At 41.6% G+C, this 25,892-nt stretch overlaps 1 protein-coding gene across 1 annotated transcript; it reads right to left on the minus strand.

Moving 5' to 3' along the window:
• LOC139537275 (translation initiation factor eIF2B subunit alpha-like) lies at positions 1–6,599 on the minus strand. The gene is made up of 9 exons (XM_071338405.1): positions 6,289–6,599; positions 6,057–6,158; positions 5,709–5,845; positions 5,343–5,459; positions 5,068–5,180; positions 4,876–4,944; positions 4,708–4,783; positions 4,482–4,607; positions 1–199 (listed from the first exon to the last, which is right to left on the minus strand). Exons 1-9 carry the CDS (start codon positions 6,317–6,319, stop codon positions 44–46), a joined length of 927 nt encoding a protein of 308 aa, XP_071194506.1. The 5' UTR covers positions 6,320–6,599; the 3' UTR covers positions 1–43.
• Positions 6,600–25,892: the final 19,293 nt, after the last annotated feature.

Below are 25,892 nucleotides of genomic sequence, written 5' to 3' on the forward strand. Positions count from 1 at the left end.
TCAGTGTCCCTTTTTTATTGAGGTCTTTTGTTTTAAGGCACTGTTATAAATAAAGTTTGATAAGTTCATCGCTGACGGCAGAGGGGGTGAGGACCCCCAGGTCTGTGAAGAGGAGCGTGATGAGGGAGGGAGGGGTGTAGTCGATCATGGGGTGTTCCTCTGACAGGTCAGACACAGTCCTCAGGGTGTCGGCTTTGTACTGCACAGAGAGGAGAGAGATGGGTTAAACAGTACTGAAGAGGACTAGAGAGAAAATGTACTGCACAGAGAGGAGAGAGATGGGTTAAACAGTACTGAAGAGGACTAGAGAGAAAATGTACTGCACAGAGAGGAGAGAGATGGGTTAAACAGTACTGAAGAGGACTAGAGAGAAAATGTACTGCAGAGAGGAGAGAGATGGGTTAAACAGTACTGAAGAGGACTAGAGAGAAAATGTACTGCACAGAGAGGAGAGAGATGGGTTAAACAGTACTGAAGAGGACTAGAGAGAAAATGTACTGCACAGAGAGGAGAGAGATGGGTTAAACAGTACTGAAGAGGACTAGAGAGAAAATGTACTGCACAGAGGAGAGAGATGGGTTAAACAGTACTGAAGACTAGAGAAAATGTACTGCACAGAGAGGAGAGAGATAGGTTAAACAATACTGAAGAGGACTAGAGAGAAAATGTACTGCACAGAGAGGAGAGAGATGGGTTAAACAATACTGAAGAGGACTAGAGAAAATGTACTGCACAGAGAGGAGAGAGATGGGTTAAACAGTACTGAAGAGGACTAGAGAGAAAATGTACTGCACAGAGAGGAGAGAGATGGGTTAAACAGTACTGAAGAGGACTAGAGAGAAAATGTACTGCACAGAGAGGAGAGAGATGGGTTAAACAGTACTGAAGAGGACTAGAGAGAAAATGTACTGCACAGAGAGGAGAGAGATGGGTTAAACAGTACTGAAGAGGACTAGAGAGAAAATGTACTGCACAGAGAGGAGAGAGATAAAATGTACTGCAGAGAGGAGAGAGATGGGTTAAACAGTACTGAAGAGGACTAGAGAGAAAATGTACTGCACAGAGAGGAGAGAGATGGGTTAAACAGTACTGAAGAGGACTAGAGAGAAAATGTACTGCACAGAGAGGAGAGAGATGGGTTAAACAGTACTGAAGAGGACTAGAGAGAATGGAAAGACAGTTCAGATAGACACACCATGAGATGGAGCCAAATCGGCATAATAATCATCATAAGTTACACACGAATGTCAATGGGAGATGTGCACTTAATTTTGAATTGCATGTGTGTATCTCCAATCAGCCCATGGCACAACATACAGTGAGTGCTTTCAGAACGTATTCATTCCCCTTCACCTACTCCACATTTTGTTAGCCTGAATTCAAAATGGATTAAATGAATAATAATCCCTCACCCATCTACACACAATACCCCATAATGACAAAGTAAAAACGTGTTTTTAGAAATGTTTGCAAATGTATTCAATTAAATACAGAAATATTACATTTATATAAGTATTCACTCCCCTGAGTCAATACTTTGTAGAAGCACCATTGGCAGTGATTACAGCTGTGAGTCTGTCTGGGTAATTCTAAGCATTCCACACCTGCATTGTGCAACATTAACCCATTCTTTTCTAAATTCTTCATGCTCTGTCAAATTGGTTGTTGATCATTGCTAGACAACCATTTTTCAGGTCTTGCCATAGATTCTCAAGTAGATTTAAGTCAAAACTAACTCAACCACTCAGGAACATTCACTGTCTTTTTGGTAAGCAACTCCAGTCTAGATTTAGCCTTGTTTTTTTTAGGTTATTGTCATGCTGAAAGGGGAATTAATATCCCTGTATCTGGTGCAAAGCAGACAACCTCTAGGATTTTGCATGTGCTTAGCTCCATTCCGTAAATGTTTTTGCCTGAAACACTCCCAAATCCTTAACGATTACAGCATACCCAGAACATGATGCAGCCACCACTATACTTAAAAATATAGAGAATGGTACTCAGTAATGTGTTGTATTGGATTTGCCCCAAACATAACATTTTGTATTCAGGACAAAAAGTGAATTGCTTTGCCACATGTTTTGCAGTATTACTTTAGTGCCTTGTTGCAAATAGGATGCATGTTTTGGAATTTATTCTGTTAAGGCTTCCTTTTCACTCTGTCAATTAGGTTAGTATTGTGGAGTAAATACAATGTTGTTGATCCATCCTCAGTTCTATCAAAGCCATTAAATCTCTTAACTATTCTAAACTCACTATTGGCCTCATGGTGTAATCCCTGAGCGGTTTCCTTCCTCTCTGGCAACTGAGTTAAGAAGGATGCCTGTATCTTTGTAGTGACTGGGTGTATTGATACACCATGCTCAAAGGGATATTCAATGTCTTTTAATTTTTTTTACACATATACAGTGGCAAGAAAAAGTATGTGAACCCTTTGGAATTACCTGGATTTGTGCATAAATTGGTCATCAAATTTGATCTGAATCTTCATCTATGTTACAACGATAGACAAAGTGTGCTTAAACTAATAACACAAATTATTATATTTTTCTTGTCTGTATTGAATACATCATTTAAACATTCACAGTGTAGGTTGGAAAAAGTATGTGAACCCCTTGGCTAATGACTTCTCCAAAAGCTAATGGGAGTCAGGAGTCAGCTAACCTGGAGTCCAATCAATGAGACGAGATTGGAGATGTCAGTTAGAGCTGCCTTGCTATATAAAAAAACACTACAAAATTTGAGTTTGCTATTCACAAGCATTGCCTGATGTGAACCATGCCTCGAACAAAAGAGATCTCAGAAGACCCAAGATTAAGAATTGTTGCCTTGCATAAAGCTGGAAAGGGTTTACAAAAGTATTTCTAAAAGCCTTGATGTTCATCAGCCCACGGTTGAAAGCACTGTTGCTACTCTCCCTAGGAGTGGCCGTCCTGCAAAGATGACTGCAAGAGCACAGCGCAGAATGCTCAATGAGGTTAAGAAGGATCCTAGAATGTCAGCTAAAGACTTACAGAAATCTCTGGAACATGCTAACATCTCTTGACGAGTCTACGATATGTAAAACACTAAACAAGAATGGTCTTCATGGGAGGACACCACGGAAGAAGCCACTGCTGTCTAAAAAAAACATTTCTGCACGTCTGAAGGTTGCAAAAGTGCACCTGGATGTTCCACAGCACTACTGGCAAAATATTATGTGGCAAAATATTCTGTGGACAGCTGAAACTACAGTTGAGTCATTTGGAAGAAACACACAACACTATGTGTGGAGAAAAAAAGGTACAGCACACCAACATCAAAACACCCAACTGTAAAGTATGGTGGAGGGAGCATCATGGTTCGGGGCTGCTTTGCTGCCTCAGGACCTGGACAGCTTGCTATCAGACGGAAAAATGAATTCCCAAGTTTATCAAGACATTTTGCAGGAGAATGTTAGGCTTTCTGTTGAAGCTCAACAGAAGTTGGCTGATGCAACAGGACAACGACCCAAAACAAAGAAGTAAATGAACAGCAGAATGGCTTCAACAGAAGAAAATACGCCTTCTGGAGTGGCCCAGTCAGAATCCTGACCTCAACCCGACTGAGATGCTGAGGCATGACCTCAAGAGAGCAGTTCACACGAGGTGTCCCAAGAATATTGCTGAACTGAAAAGGTTTTTTTAAAGAGGAATGGTCCAAAATTCCTCCTGACCATTGTGCAGGTCTGATCCACAACTACAGAAAACGTTTAGTTCATGTTATTGCTGCCAAAGGATGGTCAACCAGTTATTAAATCCAAGGGTTCACATACTTTTCCCACCCTGCACTGTAAATGTTTACACAGTGTGTTCAATAAAGACATGAAAACGTATCATTGTTTGTGTGTTATTAGTTTAAGCAGACTGTTGGTCTATTATTGTGACCTAGATGAAGATCAGATCAAATTTTATGACCAATTCATGCACAAATCCAGGTATTTCCAAAGGGTTCACATACTTTTTCCTTGCCACTGTACCAATAGGTACCCTTCTTCGCAAGGCATTGGAAAATCTCCCTGGTCTTTGTGGTTGAATCGGTGTCTGAAATTCACTGCTCGACTGAGGGACATTACAGATAATTGTATGTGTGAAGTACAGAGATGAGGTAGTCATCAAAAATAATTGTATTATATTGCACACAGTGAGTCCACGCAACTTACTATGTGACTTGTTGAGCACATTTTTACTCCTGAACTTATTTAGGCTTGCCATAACAAATGGGTTGAATACTTTGACTCAAGACATTTCAGCTTTTAAATTTTGAATCAATTTGTAAAAAATGTGACAACATAATTCCATTTTGACACTATGGGGTATTGTGTGTAGGTCAGTGACAAAAAACAAAACAATGAATTTCAAATTCAGGCTGTAACAACAAAATATGGAAAAAGTCAAGGGGTGTGAATACTTTCTGAAGGCCCTGTATATATTGCTGGCAGGCTCTGAATGGTTAATTCTCACCTTAAATCTGTCTGGGACGTCCTGCTGGTTAAGAGGGTAGAGACGGACAAACTTGAAGCTCTCCGCTACCACGTAGAAGGGCTTGTTGTGGGCTTTGGAACACACTGCCATCTGATAGGTTCCAATCTGTACAGACATATCAACCAACACTGTCACTTGCACACTGTTACATACTACAATACATGTTTGACTTTATTATTATGAGTTGATTGTTCCCAGAACACACCTTGTTGATGATGCCTCCACTCTCAACGACTCCTTCTGCTCCTACAATAACCAGGTCCACCTTCTCCAGGACATAACTGTAGGTGGAAAGATATAGAAAGGAATATGTATCTTTAACCTTTATTAAGAAAGGTAAGCCATGGTAGTGTTTGGTACAGTCAGTATTTACCCCACAGCAGCATCCAGGACCACTGTCACAGGAACGTTGAGTCTCCTCAGCGCATCAGCCATCTGTTTCCTGGAGAGGACAGACAACATGTCACACGAACTGTGTGTGTGTGTGTGTGTGTGTGTGCGTGTGTGCCTTACGTGTTCAGTTCCCCCATCAACTTGTTTGCTTTGGAAATGTGTGTTGTCTCACCCGGCTGTATCTGGCTGGGACTCTGTGACGTAGACTGTGAAGCGTTTCTTCTCGGCTGCAGCTTTCTCCAGCACCCTCAATACTACTCTGGAGGAGGAATGGGTCAGGATTTTCTGAGGGAGAAAGAAAGATTTGTTCTTCAAAAATACATCTTTCTTATAACATTCTTGGAATTTTATATTTTGGTGAATTTTTGGTACCAACATAGTGTCTATCAAAATCAGGTTTGCCAAACTTAATTTGACATAAAATGTCTGCCGCCATGACTCACTCACCGCCCCGTCTTTGATGAAGGTGTGGCAGAGTTTGGCCACCTTGGTTCTGGAGAGAGAGATCTTCTCCAGGAACAGCTCTCCTCTCTCCTCCATCACCTTCTTACAGCACGACAGGTCCTGAGACAAACATGGAGGGGGAGGTGAGGCCTTGAGAGAACTCTGACCTCTTCTGAGGTGAGGCCTAGTAATTTTTTCTGTTCATAAAATAAACGAGTGACAATAAGCTGAAGTCTATTTGTGGTGTATTTCTATTAGAATGACAAAATTAGAAGGGATAGAATGGAGAGTATTTACACTTGGTTTTTATTTCATGGCAAAAATACCTGAGTGTATATGTAGTAGTCTATGGCTGTGTATGGCCCTAACCTGGTGCTCCAGTGACGTGAGGCTGATGAAGCGAAGGAACAGCTCCCCTCCAGAGGACACGGCTACAGAGGAGTCCACCCCCGTCAGACAGTCTGTGGCCCACTTCAGGCTCTCCCTCAGACCCAGGATCGTCTCACCTGAGCAGGGGAGCAGGGAACAGAGTAACATGGAGGGGCCGATTGTATCCAGAGATCGAATTACCGGGATCATGGGCGCTTCCATAACAATTCAGGTAAACAGTCATAAAAGTATAAAATACAAAACTTGTATGACAAAAACACACTATTTTTCTTGGTATGATTTTGACATTAATATGACTAATAGGCAGAAAGGAGAGAGTGGTCAGACCTTTGTCTCGTCTGAGGAACTCCAGCAGGGTGCGGATGGCTGCTACAGCAGAGGCCATGTCAGGGTCTGTCCTCATCTGGGTCCTGAAGTACTCCACCAACTCTGACAAGAGTGAGGGAGAGCAGTCCTGGGTCACACTAATGACTAGCCTACTCAGTAGTACACTACTAATGAAGACAACAGCCATGTTTGTCTGTTCAGTTGGTTAATTTATCTCACACACACAACCTACCTTCTTTGTTCATTTTCGAGGACTGTTGCATCTGAATTCTAACTATCGGTAGCTAGCTAGCTATATTCTCGAAGTTTATTCAAAGATTAGTCAGGGGCAGCAACTGGAAGTAGCTACGAGGCCGAAAGTTAGTTTCTTATTTCTTCGCAGGATGGCAAAAATGCAGTCAAACGTTAAAAACACATGTATCAGAAATAGAGGTCAGTTAAACCAGAGAATAAACCCACGCGAAATAATTTTTTCTGTACGTATTTCTGACAATTTCAGTCATCTGTCATCATGTCGCAATCTGATGACGTAAACTATTTGAAGGCTTCTTCTTCTCCTTCTTCGATTAGGTTTTACGGCAGTTGGCATCCAACACACGTTGCATTACCGGCACCTACTAGACTGGAGTATAACTCCCTTATAGGTTGCTTAAAAATATATATAATAATAATAAATGATCAACAAATACCTTCCAATCTAACCCTACACTCACTTAAAACCCACCACCCTACTATTTAAATATATTTAGTCCTACTTCAGGCCAACAGCCTGAAAGGATGGGACACCACCACTTAACACACCTTGTAACTCTTCTGATGTCAAGTCTCGCACACCCAAACACCTCTCTGCAGCTGCCACCACAACCTCAATTTTCTGTGACTTACGTTCCATCCCTGCAGTACAATTGATAACCATTGCTATAAATGCTAAAAATCCAATCTTGCTGAAACATTTATCACTTGTTGTCCTATCCTTCTGTACTGGTACAGTTCTACTACTCACACCACTCCTTTCAGGACCCCTCCCCCTTGACCCATCTTCCTCTACTTTCTTCACTGCTTCAGCATACAACTATTTCTGCACTACTCTAACCCTGGAAACCTCAACCTGCCTCTCTCGCACCTGACATTTCTGATCCCCAGCCCCATGGTCAGTTAAGAACAAATTCTTATTTACAATGACGCCCTACCCCGGCCAAACCCTAACCAGGATGACGCTGGGCCAGTTGTGCGCCGCCCTACGGGACTCCCAATCACAGCCGGTTGTGATACAGCCTGGAACCAAACCAGGGTCTGTAGTGACGCCTTTAGCACTAAGATGCAGTGCCTTAGACCGCTGCACCACTCTGGAGCAAATATCCTGGCCCTAATGTAAAGAAAATATCTGGGAAAATCTGACAATAAAGAAATATCTGATCTAATCTAATTTAACCATAACCACAAGCATTACATAACACTCTAACCTTAACATTTAAAATGGTTACGGTAAGGGTTAACTTCAATTGGGTATGTACTTCCCAAGGAACCCAGATAGCATAGAGCCCCAAGGTGGAGATGTCATAATACCAATAAAACCTAGCAGTCAAACAGGGAAATGGTTCCAATTGTTTTTACATCATTAATCTTTCCCATAGGGGATTTTTAGAATCACTTAAAATAAAGGCTGTGTTTCATTTTGATAACCATGTAAATCTCTCGCGGACAGGATTACTTTTATCAATGTATTCACCTCAATTTACTCTCAGATTTGAAAATGCTAATTAGCATCAATGTAGACATCATGCAAAATTACAAATCCCTGCAAACTCCTGCATGTAATTTCTAGCTGACACCTTTGCTAACAGGTATTGTGTCAATTTAAAACTTGCACAAAACAGTTCACGGAATTGTCCATTTTGTCAATTTATTCATTACTACATTTAACTAACATTAGATAGTTAAGAGATTCTTACCTTTGCCTCGATTCGGCAGTCTAGTCTAGATCATCTTGGCATTTGTAGTTGTTTATCATAGCCACGTTAGCAGCTAATTAGCATTTAATTTCTTTTTTTTGGGGGGGGGGGGGGGGGTAAATGCAGTCAAATAAATAAATTCAATAAAGTCAAAATTGGCTACAAAGTATGTGGACACCTGCTCGTCGAACATCTCATTCCAAAATCATGGGCATTAATATGGAGTTTGTCCCCCCATTGCTGCTACAACAGCCTCCACTCTTCTGGGAAGGCTCTCCACTAGATGTTGGAATATTGCTGCGGGGACTTGCTTCCATTCAGCCACAAGAGCATTAGTGAGGGCGGGGACTGATGTTGGCCGTTTAGGCCTGGCTCGCAGTCGGTGTTCCAATTCATCCCAAAGGTGTTCGATGGGGTTGAAGTCAGGGCTCTGTTCAGGCCAGTCAAGTTCTTCCACACTGATCTCGACAAACCATTTCCGTATGGACTTCGCTTTGTGCACGGGGGCATTGTCATGCTGAAACAGGAAAGGGCCTTCCCCAAACTGTTGCCACAAAGTTGAAAGCACAGAATCATCTAGAATGTCATTGTATGCTGTAGCGTTAAGAATTCCTTTCACTGGAACAAAAAAACAGCCCCAGACCATTATTTCTCCTCTCACCAAACTTTACAGTTGGCACTATGCATTGGGGCACGTAGCGTTCTTCTGACATCCGCCAAACCAAGATTCGTCTGTCGGACTGCCAGATGGTGAAGTGTGATTCATCACGCCAGAGAATGCGTTTTCACTGCTCCAGAGTCCAATGGCGGTGAGCTTTACACCACTCCAGCCGACTCTTGACATTGCGCATGGTGATCTTAGGCTTGTGAGCGGCTGCTCGGCCATGGACACCCATTTCATGAAGCTAGCGAACGGTTCTTGAGCTGACGTTGCTTCCAGAGGCAGTTTGGATTTCAGTAGTGAGTGTTGCAACCGAGGACAGACGATTTTTACACGTTACGCGCTTCAGCACTCAGCACTCCCGTTCTGTGAGCTGGTGTGGTCTACCACTTCACGGCTGAGCCATTGTTGCTCCTAGACATTTCCACTTCACAATAACAGTACTTACAGTTGACTGGGGCAACTCTAGCAGGACAGAAATCTGACAAACAGACTTGTTGGAAAGGTGACATCCTATGACGGTGTCATGTTGAAAGTCACTATGGAGATTGCATGGCTGTTTTATACACTTGTCAGCAACGGGTGTGGCTGAAAAAGCCAAAGCCACTCATTTGAAAGGGTGTCCACATACACTACATGTACAAAAGTATCTTATTGGTCTTAATTTAAGGTTAGAGTTAGGCATAAGGTTAGCAGTGTGGTTAGAGTTAGGTTTAAAATCAGATATTAAGAGAAATTGCAGAAATGGGTGGGGTTTAGACATAATTATTACATAGGGCACGCTCCTCTGTCCAAGCGTTACTGACGCATGCCAGATCTTACAACGTCTGGATAGGTATTGTAAGTATCAGTTAACCACTTCATATTTTCTAGCAATCGGTCAGGCGATGACACAGTTGATGACATGGCGCGCAACCATTGGTTGATGCATGCAACATCTGAGCAGGGGAACACAACCTTTATTATGACTGCTGACAACCAGTTGGCCTGGGCAAGGTGCGTAGACTGTAGATTTTCTCATAATGGTGCCTGCAAGACAACTGGTGCCACGTTCAAAACTGGGAACTGGGAATTGGAAACAAATACATCTGACTTGAGTGTTCAAGACAACTAAGAACTCTGGAAAGAAAAGTTCCCAGTTGTCTTGAACGCACTGAAGTCGGACATTACCACGTTCCGAGTTCCCAGTTGTCTTGAACCACTGAAGTCGGACATTACCGTGTTCCGAGTTCCCAGTTGTTTGGAACAGGGCATAAGAACCAGAGGTAGACACTTATTGCAGGTATGTACATTGTACACATGTAATACACACGTATGAAAAAGTTTCTAAAGACTGTGACTGTCACAGAGTAGGCCAGAAGGCTAAACTGGAAAACCTAACCTCTATCAAAATAAAAAAGATGGCAGAGCCACAAAAGTTATTCTGTGCAAGGGTGTTTATTTACAAAGTGATTCCGGAACAAAAACAACAGTACTGCCATCAAACATATACCTTATGGGCCAGCTAAGAACAATGCTGCCCCTTCCACAGCTCGATCCAAAAATCCTCTCCATGAACTGAAAGAGAGGCTCCTTTTGTAGGGCTAGCCCCTCCCCTCAGAACAATTAACACTAATTAATTAAGCAATTACCTATACAAACCTACATTTTCCATTAACTAAACATACTAAAGGATATACATTACAACACGTTTTTTAAACAATATCACAACATAACATTTACAAAATTACATCACCACTGACAGTGTCTTTCAATATGGCCATTTACATTAATGAGCCATTTGGGACAGACACTATAAAGTCAGCCCAATTCCCTTAGCTCGGGTTCTTTTCCAGCATACCCGGAAGCTACCGAGATGGAGAGAGAGGAACAGAACAAACAAACAAAGCGCTCATCCACAACATCGATAAGTATAATAAATATCGCATATATTAAATATGAACACTGACATAAGTGTGAAATGTATGTAGAAAGACAGAGAAGTTAAATTGTGTGTCGACCCACATTAACTTATCTGATAACGGAGCAGGGAGGAGTGATGAATGTGTGCGTGCGTTAAAGTACCAAATGCTGCCCGCGAGTTCTACTTCACAGTGACAAAACAGTAATAGTTTTGAGAATTAGAAAGTTCAGTCTGCCGAACAGCAATAGTCTGTCATTTTCATGCATCACGTCGTTTTTTATTTATTGTCAACCATCACAAAACGTGTCAGGCCAAGTAATCAGTCATTGCTAATAGTCTTGCAAATTAAATCAGTTTGTCAATAGTTTCAAATACATAATGTTTTTGAGAATGCAAAAATGTGTTACAATTGTATTGAGTAAGTATAAAATCATCCATAATCTAATACTAAACCAATCAAGAACATAGCATGATCAACACTGCCAATGAGACCATGATTTGATTGTGAAACCACTGATGAGAATAAAATGTTGACATGGTATCATTAGGCAACACTAAAATGGAAAGTAGGCTATATAATTCAATAGTAAGACACTGAAAACATTAAATATTTTGACATGAGTAAATATTATGACATTGAGAAGTGAAATTCTGTACTGAGTAGCCTAGAGTAGGCTATACAGTACTGAATGAAACAAAATGAAAAGTGAATTACAGCCTACAGTAAGGAACTTACTTTTGCAAGCGTATATCTTATGCAATTTGCACATAAGTTACTGCATCTATTGTGAAAAGGCATACGCTACCATATGAAAGGTAGGTGTGAAGTCAATCAATTGCAAGCAAATACAGCCTACTAACAAAGTAAATGATTATGCAGAAGCAATACAAATCTTGAATTATTATCGCATACAGTTCAACAAGAAATGATCAAATTATGATTGTAATGCAGAATAGCCCTTTAGCCAATATACTCTTGGACACAAAATCAACATTAACCCAGGGTATTGGTTGCTATTTGATGGCTGTAAGGATGTCGATGTACTCTGGGGTATTCTGGTCTAGGTACTTGTCATTGGTCACCGATGACTTCAGCCTCTCCAGCTCATTCTGGTTGATTATCCCCTTTTCATTGTGATGATTCAAAATCTGATTGAAGCTAGCCTTGTAGTAGGACACTGTTCCTTCAGCAGACATGCCAATATATCCCTGGGTAAATGGATTGGGCTTTTCTACAATAATAACATTACATTTACATTTACATTTAAGTCATTTAGCAGACGCTCTTATCCAGAGCGACATATAGTACATCTTCAAATTAAGGGATTAAAACATTCTGTGAGAATGAGAAAACTGTAAAAAAATATATATATATATAAGATAGTATAAGCAAGCAAACTCAAATGACAAATTCTTGAAAAATGTTTGACTGATATATACCTGTTTTATACATCACTAAAGGTATTTTCTACATAACAGACAGAACAATCAGCTGCGTCGTTTCGGAGCTGGTCGGAAGCCATAGGATGAGCCATGATGAAAGAAAACTTCAGAGATTTCTCCACATCCCTGCTTACAAGTGTATCCGCTAGCAGCTTGCTATGAGATGGAAGGAGAAGCACAGGGTTGTTAGAGATGGAGAACATTCAGAGCAGGGAAGCAGCAGAGATAGTATTAAATGCCTAATACAGCACAAGAATGGAACCTTTCACATTGTAGCAAAATAAAAGGTCTTCTTTAAAAGTCAGAACTCTATGAAGAATAGGTCCAGGTAGGAACCCTGCTTGAATGAAATCAAAGCAGGTTTATTTCTGTGTGTATTTATTTCAGCTCGTACACATTGTGTATTACAGGGGGAGGGGGAGCCATGGATTGCACCTATAATAATAGAGAATTCACCTTATGTATTCAGACTCCTTATTGGTCCCAGTGGTCAGTGCAGCCCTGTGATGGTGCTTGAGAGCCCGCATGGTGAGCAGGTTCTCTCCATTTAGGTCTGATCCAATGCTGTTTATCATTTCATAAAACTTTGGATTCTTCTGTTGGTGATTTTTCATCTGAAGTTGGTTTCTGACCAGCTGCAGTGAACCCTTTGGTGGGATATGGTCTGCCTCCACAAGGTCTTTGTTCTCCTTGTCATGAGGGAACAGTCTGGTGTTTTTGACTCTTATGAGGGGATAGAAGAGGAAAGGTTAAGTATGGTAGTATAATTGAAGTATAAGCACATCTACACCATTGGTATGTCAATGCTTTATGTTTCAATATTTGTTCTAAAAAAACATATTAAAGTATAAAAAACTATGAATGCAGGGTGACTAATTACACTGGTAGATTTGAATGATGCCTGCATTTTCACAAAAAAGATTATACAAAATTACCTTTTGTAAGGACCAACTAATCCAAGGTGGTACACATAGGCTATGTCATACTCAGTTAGCCCTGAGGATGAGGAACCATAACGATTCTTCTTCATGGAGCTGAAATCATCCTCATATTCCCCCTCATCACTCCTCTGTGCTGTCGGCCTGAACCCTCCAACTATAGCATATTTTCCATGATTTCTCTCAAGTGCATCATAGGCCCTCTGGGTTTGAAGCATTTCACTATGAGCATGAAGGTTCCCTTCAATCTGTGGGAAGACATAACAGGTATAAATAACTCCAAAGGTGCAATCTGTCATCTTTATTTATTTGTAATAATTTTTATTTTAGGGATAGTTAGTTCCTTCAATGGATTTGATTATAATTACATATTTAAGACTTGTAATTAAACTACAAGAAGACATGTACAGTACCTGGTCTTTAACACTGTTTCATAGATTCACAGCTTCCCGCTTGATCTCATCCTCTGTCCTGTTAGACATCGTTGCCTGTGCCACAGCAGTGTAGAAGCAGTTCTGGTTCTCTGACTGCACAAGGATTACTTTGCCATCTTGGATGATGTCAAAATGACCACTGTATTGACTCTGCAGTCCTTGGATTCTGTCTTTTACTTTAGAGACGATTCCCTTCTCACCGAAAGAGCAAAAATAAAGAACACCATTGGTTCTCATTAATGTAGTCACAATCGGAGAGATAGATATTTTGGGAAATTTGCATAAACACAGTTTATGACACATACCTGTCAGTTTTCTCAGGCTCTTTGGTCAGCCGTAGAGTGATTTGGCCGGCTGAGCTGTTAGTTTCTAGGTAGGACTCCACAGAGTGTTTTCCCATGTTGATCCACAACCGTGAACCGGATGCCTTGACCCTGGAGCAATTCACTGTTTGTGAGGACATAAATGTCCAGGGCCAAGGCTGGTCGATTCACATCACTAATATTCTCTGCATAGTCCAGGAGTTATTTTGTTTCAGTCTCTGGCAGAGCTTTCCCAGTCTTCTGACTGGCTGAATTCATACTGTATTTATGCTGCCGGTCCTGGAAAAAGGCCTCCATTTTGTGCCTGACAAGTATATTGCCGACAACTTTTCCGGTGATTCCATTGAACTTTTTCTTGAATGGTCCCTTCACAAAGGAGGACATATGACCAGCACACACATCTATGAATGCTTGGGAGACACTGTCCAAGATGGAGCTTAGGTACTCATCCTTTAGACGAATCAAGTCTGGTAAGTTATGTCTTCCATCTTGGTCATACTTCCCCAGATCTTTTCGCTGCTCTTCCATTTAATTTATTAATTCAAGGACAAATATGTCATTGATAACATGCTCTGTTGGAATGGACTGAACCAATTGAACCAAGTTTGTACTGTGTTCTGCTATTTTTAAGCTCATTTTGATTACCTTTGCAATTTCCTCTGTGTCACTTTTTGCAACACGTTCTGTTGCTTTATTGAACACCTCAGAATAGTCTGCCGATAAGATCACTGATTTGGGATGTGGTTGAATCGGTTATGAGTCCAGAGATTAGATATTTTGTCATATCCTGAACTAAATCTTTCATTTGTTGTTCAAACTTTGAGTCAATCTTATAGTTGCTGCAGTTCTGCCAAGTTCCTTTTGGTACTGCAGAGCCAATATACTCAGTTAGACTAAGATGTAGTTCGGCATTCTGTTTGACTGTTGAAGTGACCAAGTCCTTGAAAGCTTTTTCCAAAATCGCCTTGAGACAGCCTCAATTCCAGTATCAATGACATAGTTCCTTGTGCAGACTTGAATACATGTTTCCTGCAGCAATTATATCATTTGCAACAGATGAGAGATTTTTAGTACCATTGAGGAGACCTTTTGTGGCTTGATACACTGACTTGCCAACACTTTTAATGATGCTGAATCCTGCGGAGAGCAGAGACATTCCGATGCTGATGCTTTTGGAGGAGACATTCCGATGCTGATGCTTTTGGAGGGGACACCCAATCGAATGTGCCTGTTATCATGCCTGTTATCCCTTCAATCAGGTCGGAGACACCTTCAGAGATGAGACTTAAGCCAATCTGGGTTGCAGAGCCAAACGACAGGGCACAAACCAGAACTCCAAGGATGACCTGACACATTCCGATGAAGAAACAGAACAGAGCGTCAAAGTTGATCTCTGGCTTCTTTTTCACCTCTAACACAATGCTCAGGCCATTCTCATACAAGGCTGTGAGTTAATTTGCAGTGATGTAGTCAGGATTTTCTGAGAGGATGTGCACTGAGGATTCCTCTGTTATGGCTATGCCTTTAGCCTCAAGCTCTCTTGCAACCGAAAGGTCAAATCTGTTGTTCTGCCCCTGAACAAGGCAGTTATCCCACTGTTCCTAGGCCGTCATTGAAAATAAGAATTTGTTCTTAACTGACTTGCCTAGTTAAATAAAGGTTTAAAAAAAATGCTCAACCTGGAATCAATTTGCTTTAGAAAGTTCTGTTCTTCTTCATGATGTGGTTCAAAGTTTCCTCTTATGGCAATCTGAAAAGAAACCATGGTGTTTGTTGTTTCTGACAAGTAAACACCCACAGTTGTCTTTGCCCTCTCCAGTAAGCCACGTGTCTCTGTTTTGTTGCCATCTTTTGCCATGTTGATGGTGATGAAGGCTTGGTTGTACAGTGCCACGGCACTGTAAAAAGGGTCACACACTTCAATATCTTTCCAGTAGGATTTTGCTCCATAATCACATTTGCTTTTGTTGCAGCAGTGCAAGTCAGTTCTGCCGATAGCCTGCTTGATGTGGTTATAGAAGTTGGGACTTTTTCCATTCAACAGCATGTTGTCGCTATTTGTCATATGCTCAAGAAGGTCTGCTTTAAAAACACTGATATCATCTTGCCGACTGATGTGCTCCTCATGAAGGGTAAGCCATAATGCCCATGTTTCTTTCAAAGCTTTGAGTGCAGGCTGGTAATCAAACTTGGTGCCTCTATCTTTAAAACACTGAGGGACATCATTCGGCGCCATTCTAGACAGGTCCTGTCTCTCCTGTTTTGTGAAGTTGCTGTCGAACTTGTCAAGAAATTCACAAAATGTTCCAAACAGGTACTCTTTTGTTTTGATTTTGAGAAGCTCGTCTGTCTCCATGTCTTTGATGCGTTGGACTTCATAATCCTCTCTGAGTTGTCTCATGACCTCCACAGGCTGGCCCTGGTATGTTGGGGCAAGGTTATCCCCACGGATGATCCCTTTGACACCTTCTTCCTGGAAAGTTCCTTCTCCCTCTCCCTCTCCAGTTGCTGCTGGAGCCTCCTCTCTGCCTGCTCTTGTCTTTGTTGCTCCTCCTCTCTTCGCCGCTCCATTTCCTGCTGCTGTTGACGGATACGGTCTTCCTCTTGCTTCCCTGTTGGATGAGTACAGGCAAAGGCCACATTCAACTCAAGATGTTAAGGCTGCGGTTGTGAAGGTAACCGTCCCGTTCTGCCCACATCCCAGCCCCCTTGGAAGCCTCTTCCCAGAGAAAGAAAAAACGGTATTACATTCTGCACGTCTTTGCACTTTACCTCTACTTTACACACAGTCAGGATGGGTGTCACGGATCCCTCCGGAACTTTCATCACGCACACCTGTTCCCTATTCCCACTGATTAGTATTTGTATATATGTGCCCTTTGGTTTCCATGGTCTTGTTGATTATTGTTACTATGTCCGTTGGTGCGTGTGAGCAGCTGTGCTGTGTGTTTTGGCTTTCGTGCCCTTGTGGATTGTGCAGATAATTACGGGTGCTTTTGTGTTATTTATTCGAGGTACTCCTCGCTCCTTTGTTTGGGTTTCAACCCTGTGTTTTGTGTACGTGTTTGTTTGGTCTTCGTCCCCGTTTCTTTACACGGCACGCCATAATTTGGGGTATAATAAAAAAAATATCACGCATTCCTGCACTTGACTCCCGAATCATTGTTACCAACGTGACCAACATGACCAATTCACGCCAAATCCTGACTCTGCCATCAGCATGACACAACAGGAACCAGGATTCGTTCGACAGGCACGTTTTTCCACTCCTCAATTTTCCAGTGTTGGTGATCGCGTGCCCACTGAAGCCGCTTCTTCTTGTTTTAGGCTGATAGGAGAGGAACCCGGTATGGTCGTCTGCTGCAGTAGCCCATCCATGACAAGGACCGAGGAGTTGTGGGTTCCGAGATGCCGTTCTGCACACCACTGTTGTACTGCACCGTAATTAGCCTGTTTGTCGCCCGCCTGTTAGCTTGCACGATTCTTGCCATTCTCCTTCGATCTCCCAACAACGAGCTGTTTTTGCCCACAGGACTGCCGCTGACTGGATGTTTTTTGTTTGTCATGACTACCTCGCCTGGTTCACCAACTACTTCTCAGATAGAGATCAGTGTGTCGAATCGGAGGGCCTGTTGTCCGGACCTCTGGCAGTCTCTATGGGGGCGCCACAGGGTTAAATTCTCGGGCCACCTCTTTTCTCTGTATATAATGATGTTGCTCTTGCTGCGGGTGATTCTCTGATCCACCTCTGCCCAGATGACACCATTCCGTATACATCTGGCCCTTCTTTGGACACTGTGCTAGCAAACCTCCAAACAAGCTTCAATGCCATACAAGACTCCTTCCGTGGCCTCCAACTGATTTTAAATGCAAGTAAAACGAAGTGCATGCTCTTCAACCGATTCCTGCGCACACCCTCTCGCCCGACTAGCATCACTACTCTGGACGGTTCTGACTTAGAATATGTAGACAACTACAAATACCTAGGTGTCTGGATAGACCGTAAACTCTCCTTCCAGACTCGCATTAAGCATCTCCAATCCAAAATTAAATCTAGAATCGGCATCCCATTTCGCAACAAAGCCTCCTTCACTCACGCTGCCAAACATACCCTCGTAAAATTGACTATCCAACCGATCCTTGACTTCGGCGATGTAATTTACAAATTAGCCTCCAACACTCTACTCAGCAAACTGGATGTATTCTATCAGTGCCATCCGTTTTGTCACCAAAGCCCCATATACTACCCACCACTGCGACCTGTATGCTCTCGTTGGCTGGCCCTATTCGTCGCCAAACCCACTGGCTCCAGGTCATCTATAAGTCTTTGCAAGGTAAAGCCCTGCCTTATCGCAGCTCACTGGTCACCATAGCAACACCCACCCGTAGCCCTTGCTCCAGCAGGTATATTTCACTGGTCATCCCCAAAGCCAGCACTTACTTTGGCCGCCTTTCCTTCCAGTTCTCTGCTACCAATGACTGGAACGAATTGCAAAAATCACTGAAGCTAGTGTCTTATATCTCCTCTAACTTTAAGCATCAGCTGTCAGAGCAGCTTACCGATCACTGTACCTGTACACAGTCAATCTGTAAATAGCATCATCCCCATATTGTTACTTATCCTCTTGCGCACCCCAGTATCTCTACTTGCACATCATCATCTGCACATCTATCACTCCAGTGTTGATGCTAAATTGTAATTATTTCGTCTCTATGGCCTATTTATTGCCTACCTCCCTACTCATCGTTTGTTTATGTGTAACTCTGTGTTGTTTATGTTGCACTGCTTAACTTTCTCTCGGCCAGGTCGCAGTTGTAAATGAGAACTTGTTCTCAACTGGTCTACCTGGTTAAATAAAGGTTAAATAAAAATAAATAAAACAAAAAATGTCATAAGGTGTTAAAACGCTGGGTGTCAAGTAAAGTGTTACCTGGTCTTACACTGTATAATTTAAAGGTAGACTCAGTAAGATGACGTAGATGCACAAAGTAAACAGCAGTAGTGAGTCAATTTCCATAACAATTAAGAGCTTAGGAGCGCGAGGCTAAACTTTCAAATGTAATGTGTTCATTTATCTACTGTACCTTTGCTCAAGTTACTAGCATAGAAGGTGAGGTAACACTTTAGAATACACTTTCATTAATAAGACATCATAAATGCTTATCATCCTTACAAATATGTATACATTCTGAAAAACTAAATAAATGTCCTATGTATGTTGTTTATTATGTATGCTTGCTGAAAGCAAAGCAGAACTTTAGAAACTTGACATACTTATTCTTACTATTCACCTTCCGCTGCCACCTGTAGGGCCAAAACCATAAAAGTTACCGACAGCAAAATAACTTTAAAACCTGCAGGCTGACTGTCCGCAGGTTGCTTGAAAATAACGTTTTGAAACTACAAATATTTTTCACACTACAACCATATTTGCATAAATCTGAATGCATTTCAATGGGTATACTTTAATGGGAAAACGTTGCCGTGTAACTAGTCATCAACCCTTTATTAAGCTAGAAACGCCATTCAAACTTTAAAACGTGCAGACCGGTCTGGAATAGGTTGCTTGTGTACAGCTTTTTGATGCCATTTATACTTTTTGAACTATAAGGCTAAACACATTTAATTAACTGTATAACTGATTCTTAATTTTTATTTCGTCGGGAAGGGGAGGGGGGGGATCTTGGAAGGCTGGTGGCCTGGCGGTTGGGAGCTTGGACAGGGGGCTGATGGATCGCTGGTTCAGGTCCCCGTTTTTGAGCTTGTGGGAGATCTGTCGACGTGTCCTTGAGCAGGGCATTGACCCTGGTTGCATCTGTGTTGCTCTGGATGGGAGTCTGTTAGATGACTAATTTGATGTAGTTGTTGAGCGGCTTCACTGCAAGTATACTGTATGTTTTAAATATTTTAAAAAAATACAAAAAAAGGAAGATAACAGATTTTTTTTAAATTAACTTCTTGTCAATATGGGGGCGCTGTTTCCACTTTGTAAAAAATCGTGCCCAAATTAAACTGCCTCGTACTCAATTCTAGATCGTACAATATGCATATTATTATTACTATTGGATAGAAAACACTCTCAAGTTTCTAAAACCGTTTGAATTATATCTGTGAGTAAAACAGAACTCATTTTGCAGCAAACTTCCTAACAGGAAGTGAAAAATCTGAAATCGAGGCTCTGTTCCAGGGCCTTCCTATTCAATTGACTGAAATCTATGGATATACATGCACTTCATACGCCTTCCACTAGATGTCAACAGGCAGTGAGAGGTGGAATGGGGTGTCTAGCTTGATCTGAGGTCGAAGAAGAGCTTTTGGAATGACGTGTCTGGAAATTTCATTGTCTTCGAAGGCGCGAGAAGGAACCCCAGATTGCCTTCTGAAAAGCTTTCGGTATACACGGCTAATATCTCCGGCTTTGATTTTATTTGATACATGTGATAATATTATCGTAAAGTATGTTTTTTCAATCGAGTTTTATCAGATTATTCAACGTTTATCGGGAGTTTTGGAGTTTTGCGTTGTTTGCGTCGAGAGAAGATGGACATCTTCGCGCCACTTGGCTAGCTATGGTTGCTAATTCGACAGGAGAAGAGGACATTCTAAAACCAAACAACGATTTATTCTGGACAAAGGACTCCTTGTACAAGATTCTGATGGAAGCTCAGCAAAAGTAGGAACCATTTATGATGTTATTTCGTATTTTTGTGTGAAATGTGTAGTCCTATTCCCTGCCCTTTTATCGGGCGCTGTCTCGCAATGTCGTACTAAAGTTATTTAAAAAAATCTAACACAGCGGTTGCATTAAGAACTAGTGTATCTTTCATTTGCTGTACAACATGTATTTTGTAGTAAAGTTTATGATGAGTTCTTTGATTAGATTAGGTGACTGTCCAAAATATCTCCGGAGAATTTTGTGCATTTTGGCTACGTATTCACATTGTAAAACCAGGATTTGTACCTCTAAATATGCACATTTTCGAACAAAACATATATGTATTGTGTAACATGATGTTATAGGACTGTCATCTGATGAAGTTTGTCAAGGTTAGTGAATAATTTTATATCTTTTGCTGGTTTTTGCGATCGCTACCTTTTGCTGCTGATAAATGCGTTTGTGTGTTTGGCTATTGTGGTAAGCTAATATAATGCTATATTGTGTTTTCGCTGTAAAACACTTAAAAAATCTGAAATATTGGCTGGATTCACAAGATGTTTATCTTTAATTTGCTGTACACCACCACGTTTTTCATAAATGTTTTATGATGAGTATTTAGGTATTTCACGTTGCTCTCTGTAATTATTCTGGCTGCTTTGGTGATATTTTTTATGGTAGCTGCAATGTAAAACTATGATTTATACCTCAAATATGCACATTTTCGAACAAAACATAGATTTATTGTATAACATGTTATAAGACTGTCATCTGATGAAGTTGTTTCTTGGTTAGTGACTAATTATATTTCTATTTGGTCGGTTTTGTGATAGCTACCTATGCGGTAAAAAAATGGTGAAAATATGCGGTTGAGTCTTTTGCTATTGTGGTTAGCTAATAGAAATACACATTGTGTTTTCGCTGTAAAACATTTAAAAAATCGGAAATGATGGCTGGATTCACAAGATGTGTATCTTTCATTTGGTGTCTTGGACTTGTGATTTCATGATATTTATATGCTAGTATTTACTTGTGGCGCCATGCTAGGCTATGCTAGTCAGCTTTTTACTGATGAGGATGCTCCCGGATCCGGGATGGTGATGAAGTAGAGGTTGAGGTGAGCGAGCAAAAAAATACTACAATGATTAAAAAAATGTTTACCTCTTGTAATAACACTAAACAACCTTAGTACAACACCTAGCGACCTCACTATAAGATTTAGCCTTTTATTATTGTAGCGACGGCAGGGCAAGGAATGGAAACCGGGCTGCTGGCGTGAAAGGCAAACACCGTAGGGTTGATGCAACTGTTCGGAATTGTAACGTGGCTCATATACTGAGGATCACAACAGGATCAGTTGGTCCGCGCATGCTTTGAGTGCACGTCCTGGTAACCCGTCTGGCCCAGCGGCTTTGTGAATGTTGACCTGTTTAAAGGTTTTGTTCACATCGGCTAATGAGAGCGTTATCACACAGTCATCCAGAACAGCTGGTGCTCTCGTGCATGCTTCAATATTGTTTGCCCCAAAGCGAGCATAAAAGGCATTTAGCTCGTTTGATAGGCTCGCGTCACTGGGCAGCTCGCATCTGCGTTTCCCTTTGTAGTCCATAATAGTTTTCAACCCCTGTCACATCCGACGAGCGTCAGAGCCGGTGTAGTAGGATTCAATCTTAATCCTGTATTGACACTTTGCTTGTTTGATGGTTCGTCTGAGGGCATAGCGGGATTTCTTATAAGCGTCCAGATTAGTCTCCCGCTCCTTGAAAGCGGCAGCTCTAGCCTTTAGGTCGATGCGGATGTTGCCTGTAATCCATGGCTTCTGGTTGGGATATGTACGTACAGTTACAGTTACAGGGACGTGGTCATCGATGCACTTATTGATGAAGCCGATGACTGAGGTGGTGTATTCCTCAATGCCATTGGATGAATCCCGGAACATATTCCAGTCTGTGCTAGCAAAACAGTCCTGTAGTGTAGCATCTGCGTCATCTGACCACTTCCGTATTGAGCGAGTCACTGGTACTTCCTGCTTTAGTTTTTGCTCGTAAGCAGGAATCAGGAGGATAGAACTGTGATCAGATTTGCCAAATGGAGGGCGGGGGAGAGCTTTATATGCATCTCTGTGTGTGGAGTAAAGTTGGTCTAGGATTTTTTTTCCCTGGTTGCACATGTGACATGCTGGTAAAAATATGGTAAAACTGATTAAGTTTGCCTGCATTAAAGTCCCCGGCCACTAGGAGCGCCACTTCTGGGTGAGCATTTTCTTCTTTGCTTATGGCCTTATAGAGTTGGTTGAGAACCTGTTCCAGTGAAAGCAGGATATCCTTCTCGTCGGACTCGTTAAAGGAAAAAGTTTCTTCCTGTCCGTGGTGAGTAATCGCTTTTCTGATGTCCAGAAGTTATTTTCGGTCATAAGAAACTGTAGCAACAACATTATGTACACAATAAGTAAAAAAAATAAGTTACGCAATAAAAATTACAAAATTGCAAAATTTTGCACAATATTTTGCTTTTATCCTAATTTAAAACCATTATAGTTCAAAAAGTACATACAACATAACACAATCTTTTGAAAAACAATCTAGGTTGAGTCAGTCTTCACATTTCAGCGTTGGTTTCGTGTTTGTAACAAAAACAGTTCAAGAGAAGCGGCGAACCCAAATACTTCCCATTCAAGTCTTTGGAGCTTTTATGTACATTTAAAATAGTTATAGTACAAAAAGTATAAATGGTATTAAAAATCTGAATACAAAAATACTATTCCAGACCGGTTTGCACATTTTAAAGTTAGAAACGTCATTCAATCTTAAACAGTTGAAGACTAGTAGTGATCTGAATTGTTCCTATTCAAGTATATGGCCCCTGAAATGCATTGGGACTTAGGCAGATATCGTTGTAGTGTGAAAAGTATAAGTTGTATCAAAAAGTTTTTTTCAAGTGTAAGTACTAGTGCCAGCCAGTCTGCAGATTTCAACGTTGTTTTTGGTGTTGGTTGGTAGCTTTAATGGTTCAAGAGCAGTGGCTAATTAAATTACTTCCCATTCAAGCCTATGGTGCTTTTATGCACATTTAAAAGGGTTGTGCCATACATGGTTAAATAATAAATAAAAAAATCTAAAATAAAATGTTTTATTTCAATAATATGAATATATTATTTTTGATTAATCTAATGATTCGCTTCGCCATTGTAGTAGTTGGGCAAACTCTGCCATCACATGTGTGTCCACAATCACCACTAGCCTAATAATAACACAATGGTCTGTTGCTAGGTGCGCAGTTCAATTAAAGGGGAACTATACCCGCCAAAATAATAAAAGTGGTCTCCTGATGTGGTTAAATCTTTATTCTGGACTTAGAACATCCAATTTGTATGTTATTCTATAAAAATATTGAATTTGAGAGTGAAAACCTGAAAAACCTGGGGGAAATCAGAAACCTGGAAAAAATAACTATTGCATTTTATAGGGCTCTATATCTAGGCTATTACTGAAATAAATTAGAATAGGTAAATTTTTCCTGAAGAAAATATATGTGCTTGCTTCAGCTTTCTAAAAAAATTGTATGTTAGTGAGGGATGTGTTAAATGTAGAATTCAAGCTCAATAGAAAGGGAAAAGTGTGAAGCAGTTCATTATAGTAAGAATCGGAATACTTTAGCAGACTGCTATATGTTTTACACATACATTATGAAACATGGTAAATCTATGCCTCAGAAAAAGTAACTGTGAATAAAACTCTAACTGTCCAACACTCAATCTCAACCGCACTCCACACTTTCTCCCCTGGACAAAAGGAACACCTATGTGAGAATGTTGTTCATTGACTATAGCTCAGCGTTCAACACCATAGTGTCCACGATGCTCATCACTAAGCTAAGGACTCTGGGACTAAACACCTCCCTCTGCAACTGGATCCTGGACTTCCCGACGGGCACCCCCAGGTGGTAAGAGTAGGCAACAACACGTCTGCCACGCTGATCCTCAACACTGGGGCCCCTCAGGGGTGTGTACTTAGTCCCCTCCTGTATTCCCTGTTCACCCACGAATGCGTGGCCAAACACGACTCCAACACCATCATTAAGTTTGCTGATGACACAACAGTGGTAGGCCTGATCACCGACAACGATGAGACAGCCTATAGGGAGGAGGTCAGAGACCTGGCAGTGTGGTGCTTGACAACAACCTCTCCCTCAATGTGAGCAAGACAAAGGAGCTGATCGTGGACTACAGGAAAAGGCGGGCCGAACAGACCCCCATTAACATCGACAGGGCTGTAGTGGAGAGGGTCGAGAGTTTCAAGTTCCTTGGTGTCCACATCACCAACCAACTATCATGGTCCAAACATACCAAGACAGTCGTGAAGAGGGCACGATAAAACCTTTTCCCCCTCAGGAGACTGAAAAGATTTGGCATGGGTCCCGAGATCCTCAAAAGGTTCTACAGCTGCACCATCGAGAGTATCCTGATCGGTTGCATCACCGCCTGGTATGGCAACTGCTCTGCATCTGACCGTAAGGCGTTAGAGGGTAGTGCGAATGGCCCAGTACATCACTGGGGCCATGTTTCCTGCCATCCAGGACCTATACAATAGGCGATGTCAGAGGAAAGCCCATGAAATTGTCAGAGACTCCAGTCACCCAAGTTATAGACTGTTTTCTACCCCCAAGCCATTAGACTGCTTGGGGGTAGCCCCCTCTTGTACACTGCTGCTACTCACTGTTTGTTTGTTACCTATGCATAGTCACTTCACCCCCACCTTGTCACGTTCCTGACCTGTTTTCTGTTTAGTTTTGTGTGTTAGTTGGTCAGGACGTGAGTTTGGGTGGGCATTCTATGTTATCTGTTTCTATGTTGGTTTAGGGTTGCCTGGTATGGCTCTCAATTGGAGGCAGGTGTTTGGCGTTCCTCTAATTGAGAGTCATATTTAGGTAGGCTGTTCACAGTGTTTGTTTGTGGGTGGTTGTCTCCTGTGTCTGTGTCGATGTTTGCACCATACGGGACTGTTTACGGTTTGTTCATTTCATGTAGTCTGTTCCTGTTTATTTCGTTCTTCACGTTGTATGTAAGTTCGTTGTTCAGGTCTGTCTACTTTCGTTTTGTTATTTTGTATCATTTTCAAGTATAGTTCGTTTTCATGTTTGTTCGTTTTGTTTATTTAATAAATCATTCATGTCATTTCAACGCGCTGCACCTTGGTTCAATCCCTGCTCCTCCTCTTCGGATGAAGAGGAGGAGGACCGCCGTTACAGAACCACCCACCAATCCAGAGCCAAGCAGCGTAATTTGGAGCAACGGGCAAGTATACAGGACTTGTGGAGTTGGGAGCAAATATTTAACGGAGAAGGACCATGGGCTAAAGTAAATCACCGTCCATGGGAACAGCTGGAGGCAGCTCGGAGAGCGGAGGAAAATAGAGAGAGGAACCGGCGTTATGAGGGGACGCGTCTTGCACGGAAGCCCGAAAAGCCCGTGAGTAACTCCCAAAAATTTCTTGGGGGGGGGCTAAGGGGTAGTGGGCCAAGGGCAGG

This window comes from Salvelinus alpinus, chromosome 1, assembly GCF_045679555.1.
Source record: "Salvelinus alpinus chromosome 1, SLU_Salpinus.1, whole genome shotgun sequence".
NCBI classification, from domain to species: domain Eukaryota; kingdom Metazoa; phylum Chordata; class Actinopteri; order Salmoniformes; family Salmonidae; genus Salvelinus; species Salvelinus alpinus.

Excerpts from the sequence above, each read along its gene's own strand:
- LOC139537275 (XM_071338405.1), bottom strand. The coding sequence starts at position 6,319 with ATGCAACAGTCCTCGAAAATGAACAAAGAAG. Across the intron at positions 4,784-4,875 it reads GTCCTGGATGCTGCTGTGGG|TTATGTCCTGGAGAAGGTGG; the intron begins GTAAATACTGAC and ends TTCCACCTACAG. Across the intron at positions 200-4,481 it reads ACGTCCCAGACAGATTTAAG|TACAAAGCCGACACCCTGAG; the intron begins GTGAGAATTAAC and ends CTCTCTGTGCAG.